The following is a 27,135-nucleotide window of genomic DNA, read 5'->3' on the forward strand; positions in this document are numbered from 1 at the left end:
GTCTCTTGACGAACATGGAACCACATACCAGCCCCAGCCTGCCTACTTCTGGAAAAAGAGACGAATTTTTATCTCCTTAAGCTACAGCTGGCTTTCTCTTTATTATATAAAACCACACAAACCTAACCTTGTTATATCTCTAATACTTTTTCCCCAGCACGAAGGTTCGAAACCGTTTGAACCTGTTCTTTAACAACCTTCGCACTTAAGAGATACACTCTTCCTTAATTATAAAAATGATTCCTCCAGACCTACCCAATCAGCACAGTTCCTCTGTGGCTGATGACCGTACAGGAGGCAAGCCCCCAAACCCCTCAAAACTCAGTGCCACTCCAGCTCTGAAGTGTGTCCTTTAGAGCGGGCACATGCCCAAACCGGTCATTAACCACAGCTCAGGAAGCTTAGAAAGGCACAGCACACTCACACTACAGACACACACACCTGACTTTACCCCACATCTCGTGAAGTCCACAGTCACGCAGGGGCAAGCGCCATGGCACCCGCTGAGGCACAGGCCCGAGAGTCACCCGGCCTTGGGGGAGGATACTCAGCAGGTACTTACTAATTGTCATCGACTCTGGCACCGAGGAGGAAGGTAGCAGGCTGCTGAGAGGGCCTCCCTGGCCAGGGGGACTGGCTTCCACACTGGGAAAAAGCAGACGGGAGCAAGTCACACTCGGCCACTCAAAAGGAACACAGAACTAGCAGGGACTCAGGGTTTTCAGGTACAACCACCAGAAGGCGCGGGAGGCAGCCCTTCAAAACCCCGGTCAGCCCTCATCATTTGCAGACTCCCTCTTTGCAAATGTGCCTGCTCGCTGATGCTGATTTGTGTCCCTGAAATCAACACTCAGTATTCTTCTAAAACAAACAGCAGGGGTGCCCGGGTGGTTCAGTCCAACTTCAGCTCAGGTCATGATCTCACAGTCGGTGAGTTCGAGCCCCGCATCGGGCCGTGTGCTGACAGCTCAGAGCCCGGAGCCTGCTTCGGATTCTGTGTCCCCCTCTCTCTCCGCTCTCCCTGCTAGCACTCTGTCTCTTTCTCTCAAAAATAAATAAAACATTAAAAACATTTTTTTAAGAAACAGCAGAAAGGACTCTACATCCTGGATGGACCTGGTGGCCCCCGTCCTCCCTGACAATGTACTGACCGTGCAGGAACCTACAGGTAGTGTCACTGTCACAGAGCAGAGCCCCGTCGACTCAGGGAGAGACAGTAACACCAAGCATGTTTGATGTAACCAGTGACTCCCACCCTGGAGCTGAGGTTGAAAATGCAGGTGTGATCGACCCCTGGTTTGCACCCAGTTAAAACCGTGAAGAGAGAAAAAGAAACAACTCTAAGAGCCGCAAAGATCGCGGTGGCATCAGGGAGACTTCAGTGTCCATCTTAGCTCTGCCACCAAATATCCAACGACTTTGACAACTCAGTTTCCCTTGGAGATACTTTTATTTGAAAATCAGAAAACCGACATGGTGCTTACTACTCTATTCGGGACGAAGCTCTTCTCAAATACGTGAGAGCTAAGTGGCTCGAGTATTCCACAATATGAAAGTTGCCTAATATTGTGACCAAATGTTAAAACCCAGTAAATGACAGTAGAAGAGGTAACCAGATATGCCCCCAAAATCATAAAAAGTAAAAGGGGTCCACAAATGAAGTTTGGTAACACGCCGTTTCTCACGCGGACACCCTCGGCAACTTCCCATCTAACCCTGAACATAAGTGTGAAATAAGGCCTTGACCTTGAATCCCAGCAGGTGCCTTCCTACCTTCAAAAAAGCATCAAAGGCACAGCTGTCAACGGACAATTCAATCCCAAAGGCGATCTGGCTTCTGAATACTAACCTGTACCGGGACCCAGGCTCCGGGAGAACATGGTCTTCTGGTCCAGTCCCGTTCTCCAGGCTCCCAAGGGGGGCATCTGTGCACAGAGAGCAGTGGCGGAGAGAAAGTCAGCAGTCTGTTTTCATTTCGTTTTCTCCAGGAGGCACGGGCACGGTGCAGACACGGGCTCCTCTCTACACCAGTCGACTGACAAATGTTTCCTGGCCCGCATGCCGGATTTTAATCTGCTACTTGTTTCGTCCTTTTGGCCAGAATCTCAGATTTGCCACCAGGCACTGACACAAGGCAGGGGGCCCCAACATCCCACTTAACCTTTTTAACCTTGAGCCACCTGGAATGGTGCACCAAGTCCATATTCAGAGCCAGCCTCAGGATCAGAGAACAAAAATCAGCTTTCTGTTGGACAAAACTGCTTGCACTGTAGTGGCTGATGACAGACACAAGGGGGCAGCACACTCCCATCACTGACAGTGTCTACATCAAAACCCAGGGCCCTGCCGCCTTCTGAAAAGCCACCACCCGGCACAGAGAGAGTGGTGTGTGAGAAAGGCATTCTGAACAAGTGAGGCCACAAATCATCTCTAGAGGCACTGAAGATTTTCATAAATGTGTTAGTTGCTGTTCAAGTCTCTTTTCATAAAAAAGTGCAAATCATGGCCCCCTGGGCTGGACGGTGACATTAAGGCCGGTATCACCCACGGCTAACACTTGCCCAGTGGAGAAATTTCTGGCTTTTCGACAGCCATTGCAGAACCAGGCCCGGATGCAGGCACGGGGCAGAGGCGGGAGGGAGCCCATCTCACTGCCCTAAGCTACTCGGCCTCCTGCCTGTCTTTTCTCCCGTTTTGGCCAGAGTTTCATCCTGCTGGAGATTCCCCAGCTCTTAAAGGGGTTGCACTTGGGGAGTCCTAAGGAGAGAATGTTTTGCCACCTTTTCTTCTACCCTGCCATCCCCATCAAGCTATTCCACTCGCTCCTACTTTTTTAAAGGAGTTTGAGGGGGAAACGTCACCCTACAGCCCAGCCTGCCTACCACAGGCTCCCATCGCCACCGCCATCATCATCCCCGCCCTCCCACCTTCATCTTTTCTATTCCTTTGTGACCGTGCCTCTGGATCCCGGCTCAGGGGCCCCCCTTGGCCACTCCAACAGGGTCTGGGCCCTGGCACCCGGCTGTGTAAAGGGGACACGTCCCAAGCAAGCGCCTCTGGCTGAGACCTCAATCCGGAACCCGTGGCCCACGGTGCTAGCTGCCCACCTGAAAGCTCTACCGGGCCACCCTGCAGGGCCCACCAACTGATCGTAACGTCCAAACTGCTCCCTTCTGTCACCCTCTCCACTGGGCCTTCTCCCCTCAGAGCGAGGCGCCCTCCTCCCTCCATCATGGAGCCAGGGAGCCCCAGACCTGCCGGCTCCACCTCATTATCGCCCACTCCTTGCCCAGAGTCGTCTCCACTGCCACCCTAGTGCTGAGGCTCGATACCCTCCGGGGGTCTCCTGCAGGAGCCCCCACAGTTCTGCCTCACCCCTGATGGTCCAACCCACTCACGGCTATCAGATTCCCCTCCCTGGAGCGGAAACGGGGACTCCAACACACACAGTGGAAACCCACGGCTGGAGTAAAGGCCCACATCGTCCGCCAGCATCCCAGACACCCTCCATCCGACTCAGCCCAGCGATGTCCCACGGGAGCACAGGCCGCCCAGGCTGCCTCACGCGCCCTCAAGGCGCCCTCGGAGGTGCCCGCTACCATGATCTTAATATTTCAGATGTGGAGACGGCCCTGGAGTTCAGTGACCTGTCCGAGATCACAAGCTAATGTGTGAGAGTCTGAACCTCACTCTGCCCAGAGCCAGAGCTAAGCCCTTTCCCCCTCCGTGATCTCTCACACAGCTCATCTGGGCCACGTGCCTCTCTCTCTAGGCGTCCTTGAACTCCCCGCCCCATTCCTCTGTCTATACCGTGTCCCCACCTGGATATCAGTTTTCCAACCACCAGGTGTCCACTCCCGTCGGCAAGCCCCACCCCCAGGTACTCGGTCCGCCCACTGTGCCCCCACTCAGCACAGGCTTCCTGAGCCCACACTGTGGGCCCGGCTCTGACCAGGGTCAGGGTCACACCAGAACCAGGGCAGACACAGCCCCGCCCTCGAGGACCTCAAAGACTAGCAGGGGGATGGGCATCACCAAGTAATTACACAAATACACGGTTCCAAGCTGAGGTGAGGGCATGGGGACACACGAGGTTTATGGCAGTGTGAACAGGACGCCCGGCTTGCCTGGGGAGGGGGCGGAGGAGCCCTCTACACGCGACACTTGGGCTGCCACCCGAAGGACGCGCACAGGCTGCAAGAGGCGGGAGGAGAGAGATGGCAGTGGGCTCGGCTCGAGGGAGCAGAAGCGGGCTGGTGTGGCTGGGGCATCGCGAGGGCATCAAGCTGTGGGCCAAGCCGGGGCCTCGGGGGCCACAGTGAGGGTTCCTGATCTTATCCTCAGGGCACTAGAAGAGCTTGAAGCAGGGGAGTGAGGCGATCTGATTCAAGTTCTAAGACATCACTCCAGTTGCTGTGCGAAGAGTGGCCAGGGTGGGGGCAGGGGTGGGAGCAGGGGGAGCTGTCGATGTCCCTTGTCCCCTCCTTGCATGCAAAACTCCAGGGGCTGGGAGGGCTCATCTCCAGATCCCCCCAGAGCCCAGCACAGGGCCGGTACAGAGCAGGACACCCACTGGTTGCGTAAAGAAAACCACGAGCCCTGAGTGGCACACGACCTTCATGAGCGGTGTGGGGACCACACATCGTGCAGGTCCAGGGGCGCCACAGGGTCCTGACATCCCCAACAGTAACACTACCCACTGGGAGCCAAGCTCCGGATCAACCGTCTCAGGTCAGTGCGGTGCTACAACAGAGCCTCCTCGACCCCAACAAGCAACCCCAAAGACCCAACGTGAGACAAGAAGTTGAAGAACTGGGGAAATGAAGGTTTGAGGACCCAAGGTCTCAAATGAACGAGCAAGGCCTCAAACGGACCCTGGGGGGCACCTGGGGGGCTCAGTCGGTTAAGTGTCTTACTCTTGATTTCAGCTCAGGTCCTGATCTCACAGTTGGTGAGTTCGAGCCCCGCGTCAGGTTCTGCACTGACAGTAGGGAAACTGCTTGGGATTCTCGCTCTCTGCCCCTCCCCCACCTGTGCGCATGCTCTCTGTCTCTCTATCATAAATAAACCAAAAGAAAAGAAAAGAAAAGAAAAGAAAAGAAAAGAAAAGAAAAGAAAAGAAAAGAAAAGAAAAGAAAAGAAAAGCTAACTTACTCTGAAGTTGCTAAGACCCACCACCAACCCCAGGACCCTCGATGAGGACAGGAGCAATAACAATTTCATGTGTGCAATGCGTAGAAATGGGTGTTCACCTCCGTTGAGTATTCTTGGTTGAAAGGGACTTTGGGGCTTCTTCTCCCATGCAGCTTCAAAGAAATGGTAAATGTGCTTTGCTATGTTGCAGGCGACAGACACGCCCAGAGGAATGACTGTATCTGATCCCACAACCCGGTCCCATGTGACCTGAATGGTGTCTTCCTTCTCTGAGCCTCCAACCCCAGCTCCAAAGCACAGCCCCCTAAGCCACAGAGCCTCCCCGTCCATGAGTCAGGACAATACTTCTGTGTCCGGAGTCCCCTTCTCTGCCACCTTCTCTCTCTCCAGATTTGGCCACCAAAACACTCCTCCTCCACCACATGCCTCCCTCTGTCTTCCTCTAAATGTCCCCACGGGCAGTGACGCTAGAGACACCAACACTTTCAAAGATGATGGGAAGGTCTCCTAAGGGTAGAGCCATCTGGGTCCAAAACTGTCATTAAAGACACAGAATGGCTCCCTGGCCAAAATGAGAGACTATGTTAACCCTGCTCAAGTAGAAGGGTGTCACTCAGAAAGGAGAGCGGTCAGAAGTGACCAGGAGCAAAGGAGTCTGGGACAGGAATGCCGAGAGCATGCACTCAGAGCCGCCCAGGGAAAGGCCACCCTGACAGGTGAATCCTGACACCAGAGGTCCACCCGCCTCCCAGGTTAACGGGGGCCAGGCTGGGAGGGACTCGATGCCACCTGGCCTTCCAGTCGGGCAGCAGATCAACTCCGGTGCTGTCTCTCCTGTCTTCTGCAGCCTGAGCATAATTTGTCTTCCTATCCAACTCCTACCCACGGCGAGTCTGCCCAAGGCTGTCACAGGCTCCCGGGACTCCTGGCGGCTTTGTTACCACAGTAAACTAACAAGCTGGCAGGCGGCTCACACACAGCATGTCTGATGAGGATAATGGAGATAAGCTGGAGCTAGGGGTCCCCCAACAGTGACAAGGTGAAGCCTCGGGTCTGGAAGGCTGACAAGCAGAGGCGGGACCAGGAGAAAGCTTCCCGAGAGGATGCTGGAGGCTGGCCAGAGGCCGCTTTCCCCGCAGACCCTGGAGGAAGCCCGCAGAGGGAGGAGGAGTGCTGGGTTCTGGAAGACTCCACCCCAGCACAGAGGGCAACAGGGCAGTGCCCCCGGGGCAGCCAGCCCCCAGCCCCCAGCCCCGAGAGGAAGGGGCCACCAGAAACGAGACAGCGTGCCTAGTGCAGGCACCTGCAGCCCGGCACAAAGGCCCCCTCGGTGGGGAGGGCGACAAGGTGAGTAGGGTGTTGGGTCACCAGCTGGAAGTCCCACACGGGTCCCACGTGGGCATCAGGACCACCTGCTTTCTGCGAGCCCCCACGTGCACCGTGCTCAGTGGACAATGGCGAGGCACCCAACCCCACCGCTGGCCGCTGGGACCACGGACGGCCACCTGAGGGAAAGGAGAAGCCGGGCCCACCAGCCGGCCCCTCTCAGCGGTTTCAGCGGAGACCCCAGGAGAAGCGCTGGCTGGTAAGAAGGCCGCGCGGCTGAGGCCGAAAGGGGAGAGGGCAAGAGAGAGCAAGATTGTCAAAGGGCAGCAGAGACAGGACAGACCACATGAGGAAGTGCGGGGCGCGGGACGGGGGACACACACGAACGCCCTTCTTCGTTCCAACGCCCCGGCACGAGATGCCCACGTGGACGGCAGGCTCTCTCGGGGCCACGGCAGGTGCCTGGCGCCTCTCCCCACATTCACCTGGGAGTCCCTGCCACAAATCTAGAGGAAGGTGAGAGAACACGCCCGGCCCTCCCTCACGGGCCGTGGGCGAGAGGGGACGTGTTCATCCACACCGGCTGCCCTGCAGTCCCGGACTTGCTCCAAGGGCTTGGTACGCGTCAGCTGTCAGGATCACCACCGGCTGCACCTTCCGAAGAGGAGCCCGGCCCAGCGGACGGAGTCACTCAGCCACCACGCTCTGGAGCCTCAGTTTCCGCCAGGAGCACTGCCACCCGGAGAGGTGACCGGCTCACGCGGCTCCTGGAGCCAGGTTCCCTGACCCCCACTCTAGACTGCCACCAGTGAGGGTCCTGCCCGCCCGCCCCTGCGCTCCAGCTACTTGGAGGGGGTTTCTGCCCCCCGCTGGTGACGAGAACAGTCCACCATCCGGTTCGCAATGTCAACAGCCTCCTTAGCAGTCGGTGGGCTCTGTTACGTCCTCTCAGACCCGGCCCTGGGAGGGTGAGAAGGGGCCTACACGGGGGGTTGTGGGCAGGGGAGGGGAAGAGGCTGGGGCCTCACTAACCCGGTGGTGCCGTGGGGCCGTGACAGCCGCCGGGCACCGTACCGGCTGCACCGCACGCCCACCCCTGGACCAACCAGGCTCATCCGCGTCCCATTTGCCCCTCTCCCGCTGCTCCCTCCCATTCGCCCCTCTCCCGCTGCTCCCTGTGACCTGCTCTAGCCAAAGAAAAGAGTAACAAACCACACAAGAGCACACTCAACCAAATGGAAGGGGTCCGAAACGCTCATCCACTCTAAAGGCAGGTTTCAAGCAAGCTACTCTCTGACCCCAAGCACTTGGTTGCAAAGGGTGCTGGGGCCTTTAGAGCTACAGTCCTGTAACTTTTTCCCTAAGAGGCAGCAATAACGTCACCATTTGTGGTCTGCTTGTATATGCCCAAGTTCCAAAACAAAATCACTGGGGAGGAAAAAACACAGGCTTGGGGGCTCCTTCATGACGTGTCAGCTGGTTTGGCCCAGCACTCGCTCAGGTGGGAGCAAGTCAAGCCCTCGGGTTCAGCAAGAAGAGAAGCCAAAGCCTCAGGCAGTCCCAACCTCAACAAGCCTCTGCAGCCCTGGGTCCCACACCCCTTCGTGCAGTCCTACTGCAGAAGGGACCCAGACCCTGCTGCTGGCTCCCGGGGCCCAAGCTCATGAATGGACGGAACACGTCATCGGGGAACACCCACCTGCAGGGCCATACGAGCCCACTCCGCTGACCGGAAAGAGGACATCGGCGTCACCTTGGAGCACCTGCAGCGGGGCCCAGCTGTGCATCTGGGCGAGGCGGGCGTTCGCATCCAGCGGCCTGAAGTGAGAGAGTACAGCTGCGTGACAGACCGAAGAGCCTCTGAGGGCCACGAGCATCCGCCGGCCTCCCTCAAGTTCCCTCTGGGGAACCAACCAGACCATGACTGAGCTGAAGACAGGAGGCCCAGGCTGGGAGCAGGAGCGTGTGGTCCAGACCCAGACCTCGTACATTCGTGCCTTGAACCAGTGTTTCTTGAGCCCTTACCATATGCCAGGCTCTGTGCTCACATATATTTTGTGCTGGCCAAAGAGCCAGCAAATAGTGTTTATCCCGCCCTCCGGGAGCTTACAGTCATAGGGGGACCAGGACATGAACCACACAATCCCACAAGTAGACATAAGACAGCAGCTCAGATCCATGGAGCTGGTCAGGAAGGCCACGGAAAGCTTCCTTGAAGAAGACAGGTGACAGAGGAGAGCTGAAAGTGAGACCGCAAGGTCAGCCAAGTGAAGAGGAGGACGAGAGGAACGCAGGCAAGGGAAAAGCAGGTGCAAAGTCCTGAAGCAGGAGGAAGGATAGAGTGTCCCAGGCTCTGGAGTGATGGCAGCCACGAGACCCGGGGCGAGTGTCCCTTTGCCTGGCTGGTTCTCGAGCCCTCATTAGTAAAATGGCAGAATCAGACCAGATCGTGTCTGGGTCCCTTCCAAGAAAGGGGGTCAGCTTAAACATAAAGCAGGCTCATAAGAGCTGTCACGCCGTCCCCTTATCCACAAAGTACAAGAGCAACCTGGACCATCTTTGTCACACCAGCTGGTTCAGTTCAGTGTGTCTGAGAAAGGATTTCCCCACTGCAGCAGTTGTCTCTGGGCAAGTAGGAGACATGAATAAATACCAGAATGTGTTTGCACAGGCTTTAAAGTTCATAGAATCCTCCTTCCATCCTTCCTTCCTTTCCTCCCTCCCTCCTTCCCTCCCTCCCTTCCTTCCTTCCTTTCCTTCCTCCCTCCTTCCCTTCCTTCCTTCCTTCCTTCCTTCCTTTCCTTCTTCCCTTTCCTTCCTTCCTTCCTTCCTTCCTTCCTTTCTGTAACTCAGTTTCTTTTCTGGGACACAGTTATAAAGAAATCCAAAGCAAACCATGCTCATGCCTACTTAACAGAGGAAGGGAGGAAGGGAGGGAGGGGGAGGAGGAGGAGGAGGAGGAAGAGGAAGGGAATGGGAGAGGAAGAGGGGGAAGTGAGGGGCGGGAGAGAGGAAACCAGTTCCAGGAGGTTATGTCACTAGTGCAAGTTCAGCATCCTGGACAGAACCGAGGCTTCAGGGATCTGAGGCCACATCTTCCAAATCCAATTACATTGGGCCCCATGGCTGCCGCCCACCATGTGGCATGATGTATGCAGTTTTTCTTTTGGTTCAGGGCAGGGATCAACAATAATTTTTTGTAAAGGACCAAACAGGATATATTTTAGGCTTTGTGGCGTAAGTATTCTTCTTTGCTGTTGTTGTTGTCCTTAGCAATCCTTTAAAAAGTAACAACCAGGGAGGTGGGAGGGGTGGGTGGGGGCTGGGCTAGATGGGTGATGGGTACCAAGGAGGGCGTGTGATGAGCACCGGGTGTTGTATGGAAGTGATGAATCCCTGAGTTCTACTCCTGAAACCGATAGTTAACTAACTAGAATTTAAATTTTAAAAAGGGGTGAGGGGAGAGGGCCCGCCTCTGGGGGCAAGCCTGTGCTGCTTCCAGAGTCGGTTAGAGCTTTTCCTTTCAGTCCTGTCTACCTCTTGGTCAAACATTTGGCTCAGAGTAACAAACGGGAAATAATCCTACCAGAATTTTGCAAGCTCCGTCATTTAACCGTGCAGGTCACACCCACAATGAGACGCTCAGCAGACTGGGTGGGGTGCACCAGCAGAACCAAACTTGGGCCGGGCTCTGGGGTGAACTTGGCTGTGCCTCTAGAATCTGTACAGAGCCGCCCTCCTGGGGCTCCAATCTAGCAACTGGCGACCCAGGGGACTCCCAGACACCCAGAGGCGCTCAGGGGGGCCCTTCAGGAGAAGGCAGCAGAATCATTTGCTCCAGGCAGATGGGATTTTCTGCTCTTTCTAAGGGGAAATTTTGCCACTTCTCAGCAACACGGGCAGAGCACAGGTGAAGCCAGGTCCCCTTAGTCGAGATTCAGAACCCAAGCAAGAGAGCCCAAGGGCCACCACCCCCAAAATGACTTAATACTGAAGTGATTCCTAAGGCACAGACCCACTCAGAACGTGGTGCCACATCTGGCTGAAAAACAGTAATGGGTGTTGCTTTTCATCAAAAAAGTCAGACATTTCTTTTAAAAGCTAGAAAATGCCAAAAAGCGGGGGGGGGGGGGGGGGGGGGGGGCGGGGGGGGGCGGTGGGAGGGGATACACCAAAAGCCACACCACCAAAAGCAAAACCGCATTAGACACCATTTCCGTAGTGGCTCCGTTCTACACGTATTTTCCTTTAAGAGGTCATAACGAAACTCAATGTAGGATTAATATTTTGCTCTTTCCCACTCCATATTAATTCATAAGTTTGTGTTCACACTACTAAGACACTCTTAAATGTCATTTAAGATGTTCCAGATCCCACTGGGTCCTGTATGGAACTGCTGACTCCCTGTATTATACACCTGAAACTAATGGAACACTACGTTAACTACTGGATTTAACGTTAAAAACTTAAAAAAAAAAAAAAAAAAAAGATGTCCAAGATCTGCATCGTTAAGACGTTCGAGTTTAAACTACACGAGAGCTGAGGTCAGCTCCAGTGTTCTACTTCTCTGAGCAAGGACTTTGGAGTCAAGAGGCAGCAACAGGTTTTCCTTTCCGGAGGCTCGTTCCTCAGGGTAGATTCCCAGCAACAAAACTGCTGAATCAGGTGGGACAAACATTTCGGAGGCTCCTGAGGTCGCGTCAAACCGTCTTTCCACAAGGCGGTCAACACAAGGGACGTGATCTGTGAGGATCTGGCGGCCCTGTGCGCCAGACTCGCCCCATCATCCACTCCACATTTAAGGCCTACTGTGTGCCTAGAAGGTACCAAGCAGCTGAGGACATGCAGAGAGCAAGCCCTCCCCCCAGGGCACTAACCTAGGGCTCTCCTTTTCTCCGGTTTTCAGTTTAAATCCCGGGGAAAATTTCAGCTGTCTCCTGCACTCTGCATTTGCTTAATTGCTAGCAAGATGTTAACAGTTTCCCCTATGTTTGTAATTCTTTTTGAATTATGTGTTCACCCCACTTCCCTACTGGTGTCCAAGGACACACGTCAAGTGACAGAAAAACCCCTTTCTATAATAAAGATATTATCCTCTTGTAAGAAAAAAAAAAAAAGGCAAACCAAACACTTGTAAATATTGAGGCAGGAGGGACAAGACTTTTTCCCTCGGTCATCAAAGAAGCGTTTTAACTGCCAGCAAACAGAAACATAAACCCAGCTTTTGGCCAACAGAGCATTTTAAAGACAATCAGGGCACTGACTGGCCAGAGGCTGTCACATCCACAGAGAGCTTCTCCAGGAAGGGCCACTTTTCCCTCACAAACCTGGCTGTGCTGCTCAACTGCTAAGACGCCGGCCCCTCCAGCTCCCAGACCTCTCCTGTGAACGTGAGCTTAGAATCAAAACGAAAGTATTACTCAGTGGGCCATCTCATCATTCTCCGCTCTTCGCCAAGGGGCTCTGCAGAATGCTCAATCAAGATCCCCCGCCTTACGCCAGGGAGAGTCCGTCCAGAATGTGCGGGAGGCCCAATGGCCTGGAAGGGCCCGGGCCCCTGTAAAGGTCACCCTGCACTGTTTTGTGTCTTACACATCACAATGCCGGCGGTGGCTACCTTGGCTCGCAGGCTGCCCTCCGGCTCAGGCTTCCCTCAATGGCCCCAGTCTAATAGGAAGAGAAATGACTGTGTCTGGGGACAAAAAATACACAGGGTGAATCAACTCAGAGATGCACTCACCCACAGAGACACTGAATGCAAGTGGCACGTCCCAAAAGGCCCTGCTTAAGAACAAAGGGCTTATGTGGATGTTATGTGGCAACGTGGCTAGGCCACGGCACCAAGATATCTGATCAAACGTTGTTCCAGTTGCTTGAGGAGATATGTTCAGATGAGATTAACACCTAAGAGGGTGGACTCGGAGTAAAGCAGATCACCCTCCATGTTTGGCTGGGTCTCATCCAATCAGCCGATGGTCTTAACAGGAAAAACCGAGGTCCCCCAAAGAAGAAGGAATTCTGGGGGCGCCTGGGTGGCTCAGTCGGTTGAGGGTCCGACTTCGGCTCAGGTCATGATCTTGCAGTGTGTGAGTTCGAGCCCCGCGTCGGGCTCTGTGCTAACAGCTCAGAGCCTGGAGCCTGCTTCAGATTCTGTGTCTCCCTCTCTCTCTGCCCCTTCTCTGCTCATGCTCTGTCTCTCTCTGTCTCAAAAATAAATAAAAACATTAAAAAAAAATTTTTTTTTTTAAAAAGAAGAAGGAATTCTGCCAGCAGCCTGCCTCTGGACTGGAAATGTAGCTCCTCCCTGGGTCTCCAGCCCGCTGGCCTACGTCCTACAGATCCTGGACCTGTCAGGTGTCCACAATCACGTGAGCCCATTCCTTAAAATCTATCTAGACAGACAGATACAGACAGACGGTAGCGTCCCCCTCTCCTTATCCGCAGGGGATACATCCCAAGACCCCCCAAGGAATTCCTAAGAGTACACACATTACTGAGCCCTCTATAGATATACTGTGTTTTCCTATGCATACACACCTATAGTAAAGTTTAATTTATAAATGAGGCACATTAGGAGATTAACAACAGTAACTTACAATGCAATATGACAACTGTAACCGTGATCTGCCACAAAAGTTTCGTGAATGTGGTCTCTCTCCCTCTCTCTCTCTCAAGATATCATACTGCACTGTAGTCACCCTTCTCGTGATGACGTGAGAAGACCCACTGCCGACGTGATGAGGAGGCAGGGAAGCTGAAGGACTCCACAGAAATCGGCTTTTTGCTCCCCTTCCTGCTCCTTTTCCTGCTAGGACCCGCAACCCCATGTTACATGTGCCTCAAAATGCAAATAGCAGACATCCTCCTTGTAAGGGACAAGGAGCGAATGATTTCTTTAGGCCAGATCACATCCAAGGAAGGACCAGGCCAGAACGGAGAGACAGTATTCCAGACCACCGGCGCTGGACCCCTCAACACCAAGACCCCCCCTAGCTCCAAAGCGTAACACCTGGATCCTGGTCTTTGTTCTAAGTGGTTCCCGGACGCCCGAGAGGTGACATACCCCAGAGCACAATCCTCAGTAAAAAATCCCGGGCTCCAAGCAAGGACATGACGCCGTCCTTCCCTTGCTGAGTCTCCCAAACACACCGTCCCTGTACTCCATGCCTTCAGCGAGTTCTGTCTTCACCTTCTGTTGGCTCGAGTTTGATTTCTAGCCTGTGTGCAGCCAGGGCCGCTCGTGGCTGGTCCTGTGGGAGCCCTTCTGGGTCCTCGGACCCAGCCTGCCGACATCAGTGAGATGAAGCAGAGTGAATGCGGGTGCTGTGACGCAGCGCAAGGCCACTGCGGACCTCGTGATGAGCCGGGAGAAGGAGCGCCACTGCTCCAGGACCACGGTTGGCTCCGGGGGAACAGAAACCGTGGAAAGGAAACCGTGGCAAATGGAACCGCGGACAAGCGGGCAGGACTCCTGCCCACACGCAGACACACGCCGCCCCCATCGGTTCTGCTTCTCTGGAGACCCGGACTCACACAGCGGGTCACAGTACGTGGGTCCCAGGTGGCCAACGCTCATCCCTCTGGACAAGAGCAACACTCCGGGGGACCTACCCCAACACACCCTCCAGGAGTAGAAGAAATGCTCGTGCGTGAACACGTCCAGTTCAGAATGGCTGATCACAAAAAGGCAAAAACAGCAGCAACAACATCAAAGGCCAACAACCTAAATACTGAACGCGGGGGAAAGAGACGTTAGCAAATCATGACAAGTCGATCCAATGGACTGTCAACCAAGCGATATCCCTACGTCATATAGAAACGTGGAAAACAGCTGACAGTAAAAGCGTGGGAGCACAGCGTAACCGAACCTTAGGGCCCGCCCTGCCGCTGCTCTGACACATCTCTGCTGTCTGCCTTCATCCACCAAGTGAGCGTGGCACCCACCAACCTCCCAGGGCGGGTACGCGAGGAGCCCGCCGTGCCCGGCCTATCACAGGCGATCGATACGGTAACGCTGCTCAGACAGGCACCCGTGTGAATGAGGGCAAAAGAGCAGAAATCAGAAACAGGCACCGTGTCATGAGACAGAACGAGGCGGGACATGAGAAGCTCACAGCCAGAGACGCTGCGCCCCTAATCCCGCCGCGGGGTGTCGGCATCTCCAGGTGATGCTGTCACGGGCTGGGTGTGAAGCCAGCGTGACGATGGCCCCGTGCACCGCAAGGCCCAAGTGAAGGGGCAGCACGTTCATCCGGTGCTCAGAGTAAGACCAAGCACAGGAATGAGTACAGAGCAGCGAGAGCAGAAGCAGCTGACCTGTGTGCCTTCTTGCTGCCAAAGGCCCCACGCACGTCTGCCGCTAACTCAACGACTCCGAGAAGCAGGTGCTGTTTTGCTCCCAGGTCTCAGATGAGGCCTGAGGCTCTGGGAGGTAAACGTGTCCAAGCAAAGCCACGCAGCTAGGAAATGAGAAGCCAGGCTGTGTTGATTCCAGGATCCACGCTCTGAACTGTGCTGTTGTGCTTTCTGCCCCCGTGTGCATCAGGGCCCTTCCAAATATCCACCTACCGCCAAGTCCACTGTTCAAGCGGCAAGTGCAGGCAAATTCCTGCTGTTCACGCCCCGGTACATAAACAGAGAAACTGGCAGCCTGCGACTGTGCTCGAGAAAAACCCTGCCTCTCTCCCGAGCTTCCTGTGCGAGGAGCAAGTTAGAGACACAAGCAACATCCAAGCAACAGGAATGAAGGACACGTACCTAAGGTGAGAATGTCAAGGCATGCGTCTGGACACCAACTTTAGAAGGACCTTCAAATGCACTCCCTTCCCTCGAGTTCGTTCTCAGGAGGACAGTAAGCTAACGCTCCTTCCTCCTAACTCAAGATCAGAAAAGCGAATGATGCCTCCTATAAACCGTGTGTGCGTTCACTTCACCCGATGCTGCAGAAAGAGACAGCCGTTAACGCACCAACCCTATGCTAAAAGCTCCAAGTGGAACTTACTTCTCAGGCGACCCCGAGTGGCCCAGGCACTTCCTTCCGGACATGCTCCCTCCGTACACATCATCCTCGTTGTTATCCACATCCTCGTCATCGATGCTTTTCACGTCGAGCTTCTGGTACCCAAACTCCCCGTTCAAAGACAGAGAATCAATTTTCCATGAGTTGCTGCTCTGACTTCCGTTGGAATTTGGCCCGAAGGGGCTTTCAAAGGCCGACAAGATGTTGACCGAGGAGCGGTCGGAGTTGTCCTCTGAACTCTCCGCGGCCCCGGGTATCTTCTTAAAAACATCGCCAGAGTTCTCCTCTTCGTCATCATCAAACGAGATGATGTTGGTCACCTTTTTCTTCTTCTTCCGCTCCTTTTTACATTTGGCATCTGGTAAAAGAACATATGGTGTCACAAGAAGTAGGCAAGATAAAGCCACAATTGAGCCATGTGGCGTCCACATCATGGCAATTCCTCTGCTGGTCAATGGAAAAATACACTTCAGATACGTTCAGATTTTTTTTAATCCTCGAGGGAGAAAAACCTGTCTACAGGAGACTGAATAAAATGGATGTGGGACTACACTTCTGGGGTAAACAAACACATCACAGAGCACACATTACAATTGTCCCTTCTGAGCACTTTGATTCAGAGGGTGCTCCCACTCCTGAGACAACTTTCACTTTGGAAAGTACTCTCCTGGCTGACTGATGAGACCAAGAACACCCGTTTGGGGTGGTGGTCAATGGTCCCCTTTACAATGGGACTCGGCTGCTCCTCCTTCCGAGGGTGTGTCTACTTCCCCACCCCCTTGAGCACGGGCTGGCTTAGTGCTCACATCTTCCCTGCAGCATGTGGCACAAGTAACGGCGAACTCTGGAGCCCAGCCATCAGTAGGTGCTGCGCCCCCTCGAATGCTGCCCTGAAACTACCGGGGAAGGAAGCCAGCCTAGCTTATTAGAGCAGAGGAGGCCACGTGTAGAAAAACAGATGCCCCAGCCAACAGTGGGCACTATTCCCAGGCACATGAGTGAGACCGTCTTAGATCTTCCGGCTCAGCCACCAGCTCGGGACAGCCCCATGAGGAAGCCCAAGTGACACCAGCAGAACTATCCCATCAATGCACAGTCATCAAAAAAATAATAAATTGTGGTTGTTTCAAGCCACTACACTTTGGAGGCTGTTTGTTACACAGCAAAGACTACCTGAAACAGAAATCAAGGCTGTCTTGGTGACTAGTACTTATGTGAACCAGTTTGTTCACCCATCTTAATCCTCAAACTTGGGTGTGAGACACTTCAAGCTGACTCCAGACACTCCATCCCGTCTGAACCACATGGGCATGGGGATGCTTCACCAGTGTATCAAACGCTGAGACAGTGTCAAAAGCAGAGTCCCCAAAATGGATGGAAAGAACGCTCCTTGGGGTATACAACTTCCAGGGTCTTGGCTTCACAAAGCCCCCAACGGTCCTATTTCCTGTCATTTGCTGGGGGTCTCTGCCGGAGAAGGGGAGGACCAGACAGATAAAGCCAATGGATACCAAAGACCCCATGGGTTCTGAATCTTCACCGTCATTAATAATTCCAAAGAGATGCCCATGATCACTGCCTTGTTTACGAGGTTTGAGAATACTAGGACTACGTACTTAAACCCCAAATCTCCAACTTTGCTGTAGCAACATTCTGGACGCCCCGGAAGGCTCAAAGCATATCACAAACTTCTCATAAAACTGATCTCAACTAAATCAACTAGTCAGCCTAGAGTCAAAGCTGACCAACTCCTCCCTCCCCCTTGGCCTGCACCTAACTGTCACCCCCCCCTCCACCCCCCAGCAAGAGTACACATTCTTGATAGCACTCCCTGCTTGGCTTTTATCCCATTTATCAAGAGGATACTCACTTATTTGTATAATTTGCCATCAAATGGGTACCCCTACCCAGCCCAAAAGAGACTGCGGTCTAAATGTTAGCAATCTTCCTAGTTCCCCGCTGAGCACACAGAACGCAGTGAACAAAGAACACGTGAACAAAGGAAGGAATAAATGCATGAAGTTCCAGCTCTTCTGTTTCCATGCGACTCACACACCCTCACATTCAGTGTGCTCTCAGTGAGCTGTCTGCTCTCCCACCATATCATCTCCACAGCTCAGCAGGGCTCTCAGCCCCTTCCAGAGTGAGTAAGCGGAAGAAAAATAAACACGAACACAAACACGAACTAAAAATGAAGGGAACATAGATTTCATTCCCCTTGGGACTTTCAGACCACCAGATGCATCCCTCTTGGCCGCGGCCAGTCGTCCTTTCACCCGAACCCCCTGTTCCACCGCGCACGCCCCATCCTGCTCACCGGTGCTGACGTGCTTGGACACGACGGGCAGGGGCTCCGTGTCCTGCTCGGGTTTGATAAGGATGGAGACAGCAGAGGACGCTGTGATCTCCCTGAAAAGGCTGCTCACTCCTTGCGTGGATTCCTTCAGCAAGGAGGTCACGTTCTGCGTGGACTCCTTCAAGAGGTCTGAGACGGTAGGAGCAAACTTACTCTGCCCATTTAAGTCCTTGTTGTCGATGTTAATTGCGAAGAGGATAGAGTTCAGACCTGTCCCAAAAAAGGGAAAAGTCTGGAGTGTCTGCCATGGGAGACTCACGCCCCCACCACGATGAACACATGGGGCCTGGCAGAACACGCAAGAGGGGACGGGCTGATCTTAAACACGGATTAAAAAACCTCCCACAAAATGGGGTCAGTAGACACCAGCGATGGCAGGAGGGGAGTCTTTCCAAATCCTCTCCCTATCTGTGAAAGACAAGAGGTCAGCCTGGGGGGAGGTTAAGATGTAAGCCCTGGGGTCAGAGGGCCTGCGGTGAATCCTACCACGTTCTAGGAGACCTTGGTCAGGCCACGCACCACCTGAGCTTCAGCTTCCTTATCTGTAAAACGGGGCCAACAGCATCGCTTTCACAGGGTATCAAAGACAATCACCCACCAAGAACACTCAGCTCAGTACGCAACCAAAAATGTGCGCCAACCAGTATCATTACCACGATTACTTTAGGTAAAAGCTTGCAGAATTCTGGCCTACCCAGAATTCACGGTCAGAGCCTGACTTCTCCTCCTAGGTGGACACGACTAACATTAACTCTCAATATGTGAGCCTTAGTGTGAACCTTCAGGGGAAAAAAAAAAAAAAAGGAGGGAGGCAAGGAAGGATTTTAAAGAAAGAAGCAAGTTACCCACTTCTGTTGGGCTCACCCTTTGAGTGAAAATCAAATGATAATCTAACGATGCACCAACTAACATCAATCCAGGGCTCTCACGCTGATAAATCACATGTTACTCTCGTCACGTGTGATTCTCTCATGGCACTATGAAAACAATTCCCATGCTATCAAGATCCCTGCCTTGCAGAGGAGCAGGCAGTAAGGGTGACAGAGCTCACAAGATCTGCCCCAGGCCACCAGCCAGGAAGGGGTAGGGCCAGGCTTCAAAGGCAGGTCTCCTGCTTCCAAATCCCCAGGTCTTCATGTTATACTTGTAAAGCCACGGCCAAAGCCCCCACCCCCAGGCTTTCCCTACCAGGGTATCCAATTCAAGACAAATGGGCTCAGTAATCAATTCCACCAAAGGAAGGGCAGTGGCCAGTGACCCATTAAGTCAGCAAGGGACAGGGGAAATCACAGCATCCCCTGGAGTTATAAATTCCCTCCCAGGTAGCCGACTGTGCTCACCACACTTCAAGGACTCATCAATCCTGGCCTGAGCCGGGCTTACCAGCTGCCATGGTGGGAAGCATGCTAGACCTTTCTTCATCCATCACAAAAGACCAGTCTTCATAAAAAGTGCTGCAAATTGAAAGAGAAAGGGGAAAAGCTCTGAACAGCAGTTCTCTGCATCCATCAGCCAAATAAATTCCCTTACATGGCTCCCTGGAAAATCCACGCCCGGTCATCCCAGAGCGGAAATCCAAGGTCTCCATGGGGATGAAGCTTCTGGTTGTAAAGGACTGAAGGTATATATCCTACGACTTCCTCATTGGTGCCTTGAGCTCCAGTGTACTGAAATGGGCAACGTAAACAGGGTATTTATATCAAGAAGCAAAGGGGAAGGAGACGAACAGAGAGGTAGTGCTCACTCAGGGAATGTCTGTAAGACACACAAGAAATCCAAGCTGGCCCCCTGACCAAGCTACTGCAAGAAACAACTTCAGAAAGAAATTCTAGAATTCTGTGGCTCCAGCAACCACAACATTTGCATGAAATACTTCCTTGGGCTGCAGACCCAAAAGCCCGAGTTATCCCTGGAAAGGGCTGGGAAGCTAAAAGGGCCCCATGAATCTAAACGGCTGTAGCAAGAGGTCAGTAAGGCCTACAGGGATCGTCCAAGGTCGTCGGCAGTAATGGTACAGGCAGGGCTCGAAGCAGGTCTCCCAGCAGTGCCCTGGCTCTTTATCCAACCCCTGCTAAACCACAGCAAGCCAATATCCTCAACCCCTGACTCAGCCACCAGGTAGGAGAACTCTCAGTTAATTGCCTCAAAGCTCAAATCACTGAAGCACCATCAGTGGTGAGGGTCATGGGGTTCAGCAGGAGACGGGATGCATTCCCCGCTCGAGTGACTGAGGACAACTAACAGGAAAGAAGAAACGCCCCACTTTCAACAGACTCACCCAGCAGAACGTCAGCGGAAGCACAAACGTGTTTGAGCTGGCATGCCAACGGTACCTCCAATTCCCAAGGCCGTGACTCTTTAAAAATCTAAGCCAGGTTCCAAGCGTATAAGTGAATTTGGTTTTCCCACAGCTAGGTGGATAAGTGGCCAGTGATTCAGCTAAGTTCAACTGTGATTGGGCTGTTCGTTGTTAACAGTCCACCTTGAAACGGAGTGGGACAACTCGGAACTACTTGCAAATGATCTGCTGGGAGGAGCTTCCTGGAAATGTAAGAAACGGGGTGTGTTCTCCTCAACTAAAACCGCTTAATGCTCAGGGGGGGGTTGGGGGGGGTGCTCGCAGACGTTCACAGCCTCACGGCCCAGAGCTGAACAGCACACGGGTGCTGTCCAGCATGGCAGTCCTGGCCCCCATGCCTCCCATTTCAGACCCACAGTCTGAGTGTCCAGCCAAGCGAGGCACCACGAGCATCATCACCGGGAGAACTTCAGGGGTATGTGTAAGGGCCTGACTGGATCATCCCAGAACACATAACAAACTGCTGGTAGGGAGATGACCACAAGCAGCGCGCACACACACACACACACACACACACACACACACACACAAAACAGAAGGGGAGACAAGCCAGGGAGCACGTGGCAGCAGATAAAATCGTGGCCATGCATCACGGCACTGATGAAATGCCGGCTTACTGAATTAAATGAGATTAATTCACTGAAATCAAATCCTCACTACTGAGGATCTGGGCACTGCTAATGGGGAAACTATTCAGGTCACCAGTGTGGGATGGATCACCGTCCCTTTGCATCATCAGGTGACACAAAACGACATGTCTCGTCCCCCATTCTCAGGTGGTAAATAACAGCCACTAACACAGAGATATCAACACCACGAGTATAAGAAAATGACAGCGCTGTCACACGGTTTCGAAAGGAACGTGGCTGACCGTACCACAGTGGACCCATATTCGGTGCCCTATCCCCCCTGCTCTGTGACAGCCAGGCACCCCCACCTTGCCGAGCTAGGCTGCCGCCATGTGACTTGCTGGCCAATGAAATGTGAGTGGAAGTGAAGGTTCTCTCTGGGCAGAAGCTTTAAAAACCAACGCTCAGTTCAACCCACATCCCTTCTTCCTACCTCAGCGACCGTGGAAGCAACGTTCACACGGATCCTACGTCAGCCTGGAACCCTGAGATGGGAAACCCAGACTCATCCACGACAGACACGTAGCAGGGGGAGAGGTAAATGTGGCTATATCTCAAGTCACTGAGGGTTTTATGATGTTTGTTTTGGCAGCAAAAACTGACCTATGTAAATGATGGAGTGAGCTTTAAGTCTACAATCAAGGGGAAAACAAAAAGAGGAAACATCATAAAATGGGTATTTTTAAACTAACAATTGACTTCTATCCCCTACACAAAACTTCCCTATTTCTTTCAGTCAGTATGGGATTGATTAACCTCAAAGAAAAACAAAACAAAACAAAACAGAAGGAAATGTAAAGAACCCAGCACAAAGGAAAAACACACATGAAACTTATAGTGAACACCCAGTATCTGAAGAGAAAGAAATTCTGGATCTGAAAGAAGCCCAGATTAAACCACCAAAGGAAGCGCAGGCTATGTCCCGGGATGACAGCTCCCTCTGCATCCCACACCTACATAATAATAAACATTTATGGAGTGCTTGCTGTCTACAGGTGCCATGCTGAGCCCTTTACGAGCTTCCACTCTGGCACTAATTCTCCGACCAACCGTGCCCATAGCACAGCTGAACCAACAGGGACTATAAGAGGGGAACCCACCCGCCCCGATGGGGAGACTGGGATGCAAACCCGGGCAGTCAGATTCTGCAATTCCAAGCGCTCGGCTACCCCTCCCCGCAGATGCCCATCCCGGGTACCTGAGCCTGCTGCGGTCGGCCAGGAGCATGTGCAGGTACCGCTCTAGGGAGTGTTCATTGAGGGCACAGCGGAGCCAGGCCCGGCCGCGGCCCACGTCTGAGGCGATGTGGCGCAGGGAGTAGAAGCGTGGCAGCTCGTGCTTGCTGAGGACCTCCTTCACGTAGAACCAGAACACCGGCTCTGCAGAGAGAGGGACGGACACTGTGGCACTCAGCCTGGGACGCGCGTCATTTTATAGCTCCCAGTCATTTCTGCAAGAGTTACTTCCTTAGCACAGAAAAAGAAAGGTACCAAAGAGTGTAATTTTGAATCCTGGTCTGTTTCCTGACTGGTCTGGATCACAAACATTTTCCTATAACATTTAAAAATCTTTGAAGACATTCGGGGCACCTGGGTGGCTCAGTTAACTGGGCGTCCAACTTCGGCTCAGGTCATGATCTAATGGTACGTGGGTTCAAGCCCCGTGTCAGACTCTGTGCTGACAGCTCGGAGCCTGGAGCCTGCTTCGGATTCTGTGTCTCCCACTCTCTCTGCCCCTCCCCTGCTCGTGGTCTCTCTCAAAAATAAATAAACATTGAAAAAAAAGTTTTTAAGATCTTTGAAGACATGGTATTTGACAGCCTCCCAGTTAAACATAATTGAACTATTTCTCTTCTGCTGGAAACATGATATATTGCCACTTATCCCTACTTACTGCTTTGAACATTCTTGTACATAACTGTCCTCATTTCTACTTCCCTACAAAAGATTTCCATATGACTGAGGGAGAACAGACTTGAGGCTTTAAGGAAGAGCTAAGAAAGTTATTGTATCTCCTCGCATCCTGCCTTTTTCATCCACACACAACAGATTTTTTCATAATTCTAATTCTAGTATCTACCTAATCTTGTGATCAATTTTCTGCACATTGGCTCATCAACACTTTTTCATGCTGCCAATTACAGCAGCAACAACAACAACAGCTGGTGGATGGAGCCTTATTAGCTAAGTCCCAGCCACCGCACTGAAGACTTTACCCCTGACCTCAGTCCTCTTAAGCACCAAGGCCATCTCTGTGTCAAAGACAAGGTCCACTCGCGGTCCATGAGTTGGAGCCCCGCATCGGGCTCTGTGCTGACCGCTCAGAGCCTGGAGCCTGTTTCGGATTCTGTGTCTCCCTCTCTCTGACCCTCCCCCGTTCATGCTCTGTCTCTCTCTGTCTCAAAAATAAATAAACGTTAAAAAAAAAAAAAAAGACAAGCTCCAAAGCCTGACCAATGTGTTAACTTCACCCAGGGATACACAATCAGTAAGCGCTACAGCAGAATGGGACCTCGGAGCCGCCTGACTGCAAACCGCTAAATCAGAGAGACTTGCGCAACGAGGGAGGGTTCGACCTTCATCAAAACAGTCATGTTCACAACTGCTTCCTATCCCAAAGGGGGAAATGCGGAGTCTCTGCGGACAGACGGCGATTCTACTCCTGGAGCTAAACAGGATCACAGACCCCTCTGAGAATGAGACGTGATCTTTCCACCTGCCTTCTAGAAGAATGCAAAGGCACGCACCTCCATAAACTGTATCCCAGGTTAGTAAGCTCGCTGGAAGCATTCAGTTCAGCTCAGTCAGCATGGACTGCATTTGTTTTCAAGTTTTCCTCTACTTATTTATTTTGAGAGACGGAGAGAGAGAGAGAGAGAGAGAGAGAGAGAAAGAGGGAGCACAAGCAGAGGAAGGGCAGAGGGGGAGTGAATTCCAAGCAGACTCAGCATGTCAGCACAGAGCCCGAAACAGGGCTCGAACCCACGAACTATGAGATCGTGACTTAAGCCGAAATCAGAAGAAGGGCCCTTAACCAGCTGAGCCTCCCAGGCGCCCCTGGACTGCTTTGTGGGAGCTGCCACGGGCCGGGCAAGGCTGTGGGCTACCAGGTAGATAAGGATTCACGCCCGCCCAACAAGCTTCCAGTCCAGCAGGTCAGACAACAGTGAAGAGACCAATCAACAGAATAGCCCTGGACAGCTCCCTCGGCCATGCTAAGCTTCAGATTCCTCTCCCTTCAAATAAGCCCCAAAGCGCAGAATCACTCAGAGATTTCAGGGAGACCGGAGAAAAGGGAAGCAAAGCCTGAACACGATGCCCGGGCCATGACGGCCAACCACCATCTGCTCAATGACTACCTTCTCGAACAGAAGCAATTGTGTTGTGTCCTCTTCTCCTTTTTCTGGTAACAGCAACTGAATGCGTACGCAGGGGAACCTGTGGATCCAGCTAACCTCCAGGATCAGACGTAATAAACACCTCAGGAATGACTGGAAAAACCAACGGAGCCACTCACTCAGGACTACCTTTGTCTCAATCCCTAAATGCCACACGAATCCCCTTCCCAAGCCCGTGAGGTCAGCCCAGACCACACGTGTGCATCACGGCCTTTCTTCCGCTCAAAGCCTCCCTCGGAAATCAGGACTGGCGACGGTGAGAGCAAGAGCCCAGGCCGAAAGGCCCGTCGCTTGTTTTGAAACGTGCCAAACAACCATGTGCATCTCTGTCATGACTCAAATCAGGTGACTCTCACCTGCATCCGGTCTTTCTCGAGAACTGCCGTGACCTACCTCTGACCTTGAATGTGTACGCAGCACCTGAACGTGTGTTTTCACCTTTCAATTTCATAAATTGCTTAGCGCTACAGAATCCTTCTAAAGCCTGCCAAAGTGATGCGGGTGATGATAAGAATTATCCCGGCAGGGCTCCACCTGCACTGCCAGCATTAATACGGTCTATTTCCAGTGCCTCTCACCTCACCTGCCGTTTAAGGCTTACAGTGTCCGTAACTTAATTTCGGGATTAACACTGATCCCTTATGGCCCGAAACCAGGGGCTGATTCCAAAAGGGGGTGAGGGCTCCTGGTTCTCCAAACGCCGGAAAGCCGTCTGCCCACACAAACGAGAGCCATGCAGGGGGCGCTGCGGCGAGCTCCCTCCCGGAGCACCTTTCACAGAGGACGACGAACACCACAAGCCCTTTGGCAAAGTTTCTAACAGGCCTCAACTTTAATAGATGCTGAGACGCTTTGGACAAGGACAAAAACCCTGACTCCAATTCTAGTTCAGGCGCCGTGTGGCCTTGGGCAACTTATTCTGTCCTTCATGTTCCTCATCTGTAAAATGGGGATAACAGTACCCACCTTTACGGTTTGTGACAAGGGGAAAAAATGAGAAAATCAAGCTTAAAATGCTTCGGGCCAAGGCACAACAGTAGGCAAGCAGTATCCCTTCCCCCCTTTCTTCCGGGAGCCGTGTCCCTCCTTCCTAGGAGAACGGCATTCCATCTGGTTGCCTGTGAAGCTCTCCTCCCACCGGGGTGGACAGGTAACCCAGCGGGGCAGCCACCTGGAGGAGCAGGGTGTAGACCACAATTGGCCTCACTCACCACCCTGTGCTCATCCCGGCCCTGATTACTATCTTGTGCATCATTTTTTTTCTGTATTAATTCTGACTTTTTAAAAATATTGCACGAAGATGTCATTTCTCTTGGTTGCTGAATTTTTGGTGCCCCCATAAATTTTGAGGCTGCGGCAAATGCCTTACTGGCCTCACCCTAGTCCCAGCCCTGGACCACAGGCTTCTCCCCACAGCTTCTACACGAACCACTACAGAAGAGACCTTGTCTCTTCCAGAACCGAAGTCAGCAAACAGTGGCCTAAGGGCCAAACCTGGCCCACGACTTGTCTACATAAGTGAAGTTTTACTGGACCGCAGTCGTGCCCATTTGTAGACATACTGTCTGTGGCTGCTTTCCTGCTACACAGTCCTAGCTGGGGAGTTGCCCACAGATCCCCAAATACCTACTATGTGATCCCTCAAGGAAGAGGCTGCCATCCACTGTGCTAGAAGCAAGAGCTCTAATAACCCTGTAAACCTGGAGCCACCTGGAGCTCTTTTCCTCCCCCTCCTGTAGACTGCGCCCACCTGGAAAGACACCCACCCAGACAGAAGTAGGGCTGAGAGCCAGAGACGGGTGCGGGGGGTGCTGAGCCCTGGAACCCAGCTCACCCTCAGTTTCCTGTTACCTGAGTTAGAAGTGCCCTGTTTTGCTGACATCTAAGTGGCTTGCTGTCCCCTGCAAGCAGAAGCAGCCTGATGCTGTGACAGAGAGTATGCTCTTTAGTCACCTGACAATCATTTACAGGGGACAGGGGACACGCCAGGCACCAAGCAATACCCGCATGCAGAAAAGTGAAGAATTTTTGCATCCCTCAAAAATACACAAAAACAAAAAAAGCCCTGCTCAACAAGAAAGAGAAAACCCAACAACAGGGGGCCAGGCTCCTTGTAGACGAAGAAAGGATTGTTCTTCTCACACACTTAGTCTGGAGGTAGGCAGCTGGTTCAAAGGCTCTGTCGTGGGGAGAATCTCCGAGCTCCTGACCTTCCCCTCACTGTCTCAGAGCGCTGCCACCACGCTGGGCATCACATCCACAATCAGAGCACAAAGAAAGAGGACAGGATAAAACCAGCCCCATCACCCCTTTTTTTTCCAGGCTGGCGTAAGGAATCCCAGAAAACCAAAGGGAGCAGAGATACAGAATGTCAAGACTAGCTTAATCACTTAGGATCCATTACCTAGAAGACGTCCCACAGCCCCAGGCAAAATCAAGATCTGTGAAGCCAAAGAAGAAACAGGTCATGGATTTTAAGTAAAAAAACTAACAGGGGCACCTGGGTGGCTCAGTCGGTTGAGTGTCCGACTTCAGCTCAGGTTATGATCTCACGGTCTGTGGGTTCGAGCCCCACGTCGGGCTCTGTGCTGATGGCTCGGAGCCTGGAGCCTGCTTCGGATCCTGTGTCTCCCGCTCTCTCTGCCCCTCCCCCACTCTCACTTTGTCTCACTCTGTCTCTCAAAAATAAATAAACGTAAAAAAATAAGTGTTAAAAAACTAACAGTCACGCATACACGCTGTCAATGATTCCAGGGACAAAAGGCAACCAAGCACCCCCTTAGTCCGGCCTCAGGCTTAGGTGAGCACAGGTGCCCCCCAAACGCAGTCACATCCAAATCTGGATGAGCCTGACTGTAAGACACCACTGGCTCAGCAAAGCGGAGTCCCCAGTAA

General features: G+C 52.8%; 1 protein-coding gene across 10 annotated transcripts in view; it reads right to left on the reverse strand.

Moving 5' to 3' along the window:
• The window catches only part of SNX29 (sorting nexin 29), a 500,159-nt gene that overhangs the window by 417,782 nt on the left and 55,242 nt on the right, over nt 1-27,135 (reverse strand). For 9 of the 10 annotated variants that reach the window (XR_006198016.1, XM_042923016.1, XM_042923018.1 and 6 more), the window contains exons 5-11: nt 22,042-22,222; nt 19,239-19,309; nt 17,817-18,065; nt 15,482-15,857; nt 8,180-8,298; nt 1,850-1,925; nt 563-645 (exon numbers count right to left, since the gene is read on the reverse strand). Coding sequence is in view for 9 of the 10 variants with exons in the window: in XM_042923016.1 (XP_042778950.1) it covers nt 563-645; nt 1,850-1,925; nt 8,180-8,298; nt 15,482-15,857; nt 17,817-18,065; nt 19,239-19,309; nt 22,042-22,222 (1,155 nt within the window). In the remaining variant the exon portion in view is untranslated. Of the gene's footprint in view, nt 1-562; nt 646-1,849; nt 1,926-8,179; nt 8,299-15,481; nt 15,858-17,816; nt 18,066-19,238; nt 19,310-20,133; nt 20,878-22,041; nt 22,223-27,135 lie in introns of those variants that run through there. The other variant, XM_042923020.1, reaches the window with a different exon arrangement.

Source organism: Panthera leo, chromosome E3 (assembly GCF_018350215.1).
Source record: "Panthera leo isolate Ple1 chromosome E3, P.leo_Ple1_pat1.1, whole genome shotgun sequence".
Classification (NCBI taxonomy): domain Eukaryota; kingdom Metazoa; phylum Chordata; class Mammalia; order Carnivora; family Felidae; genus Panthera; species Panthera leo.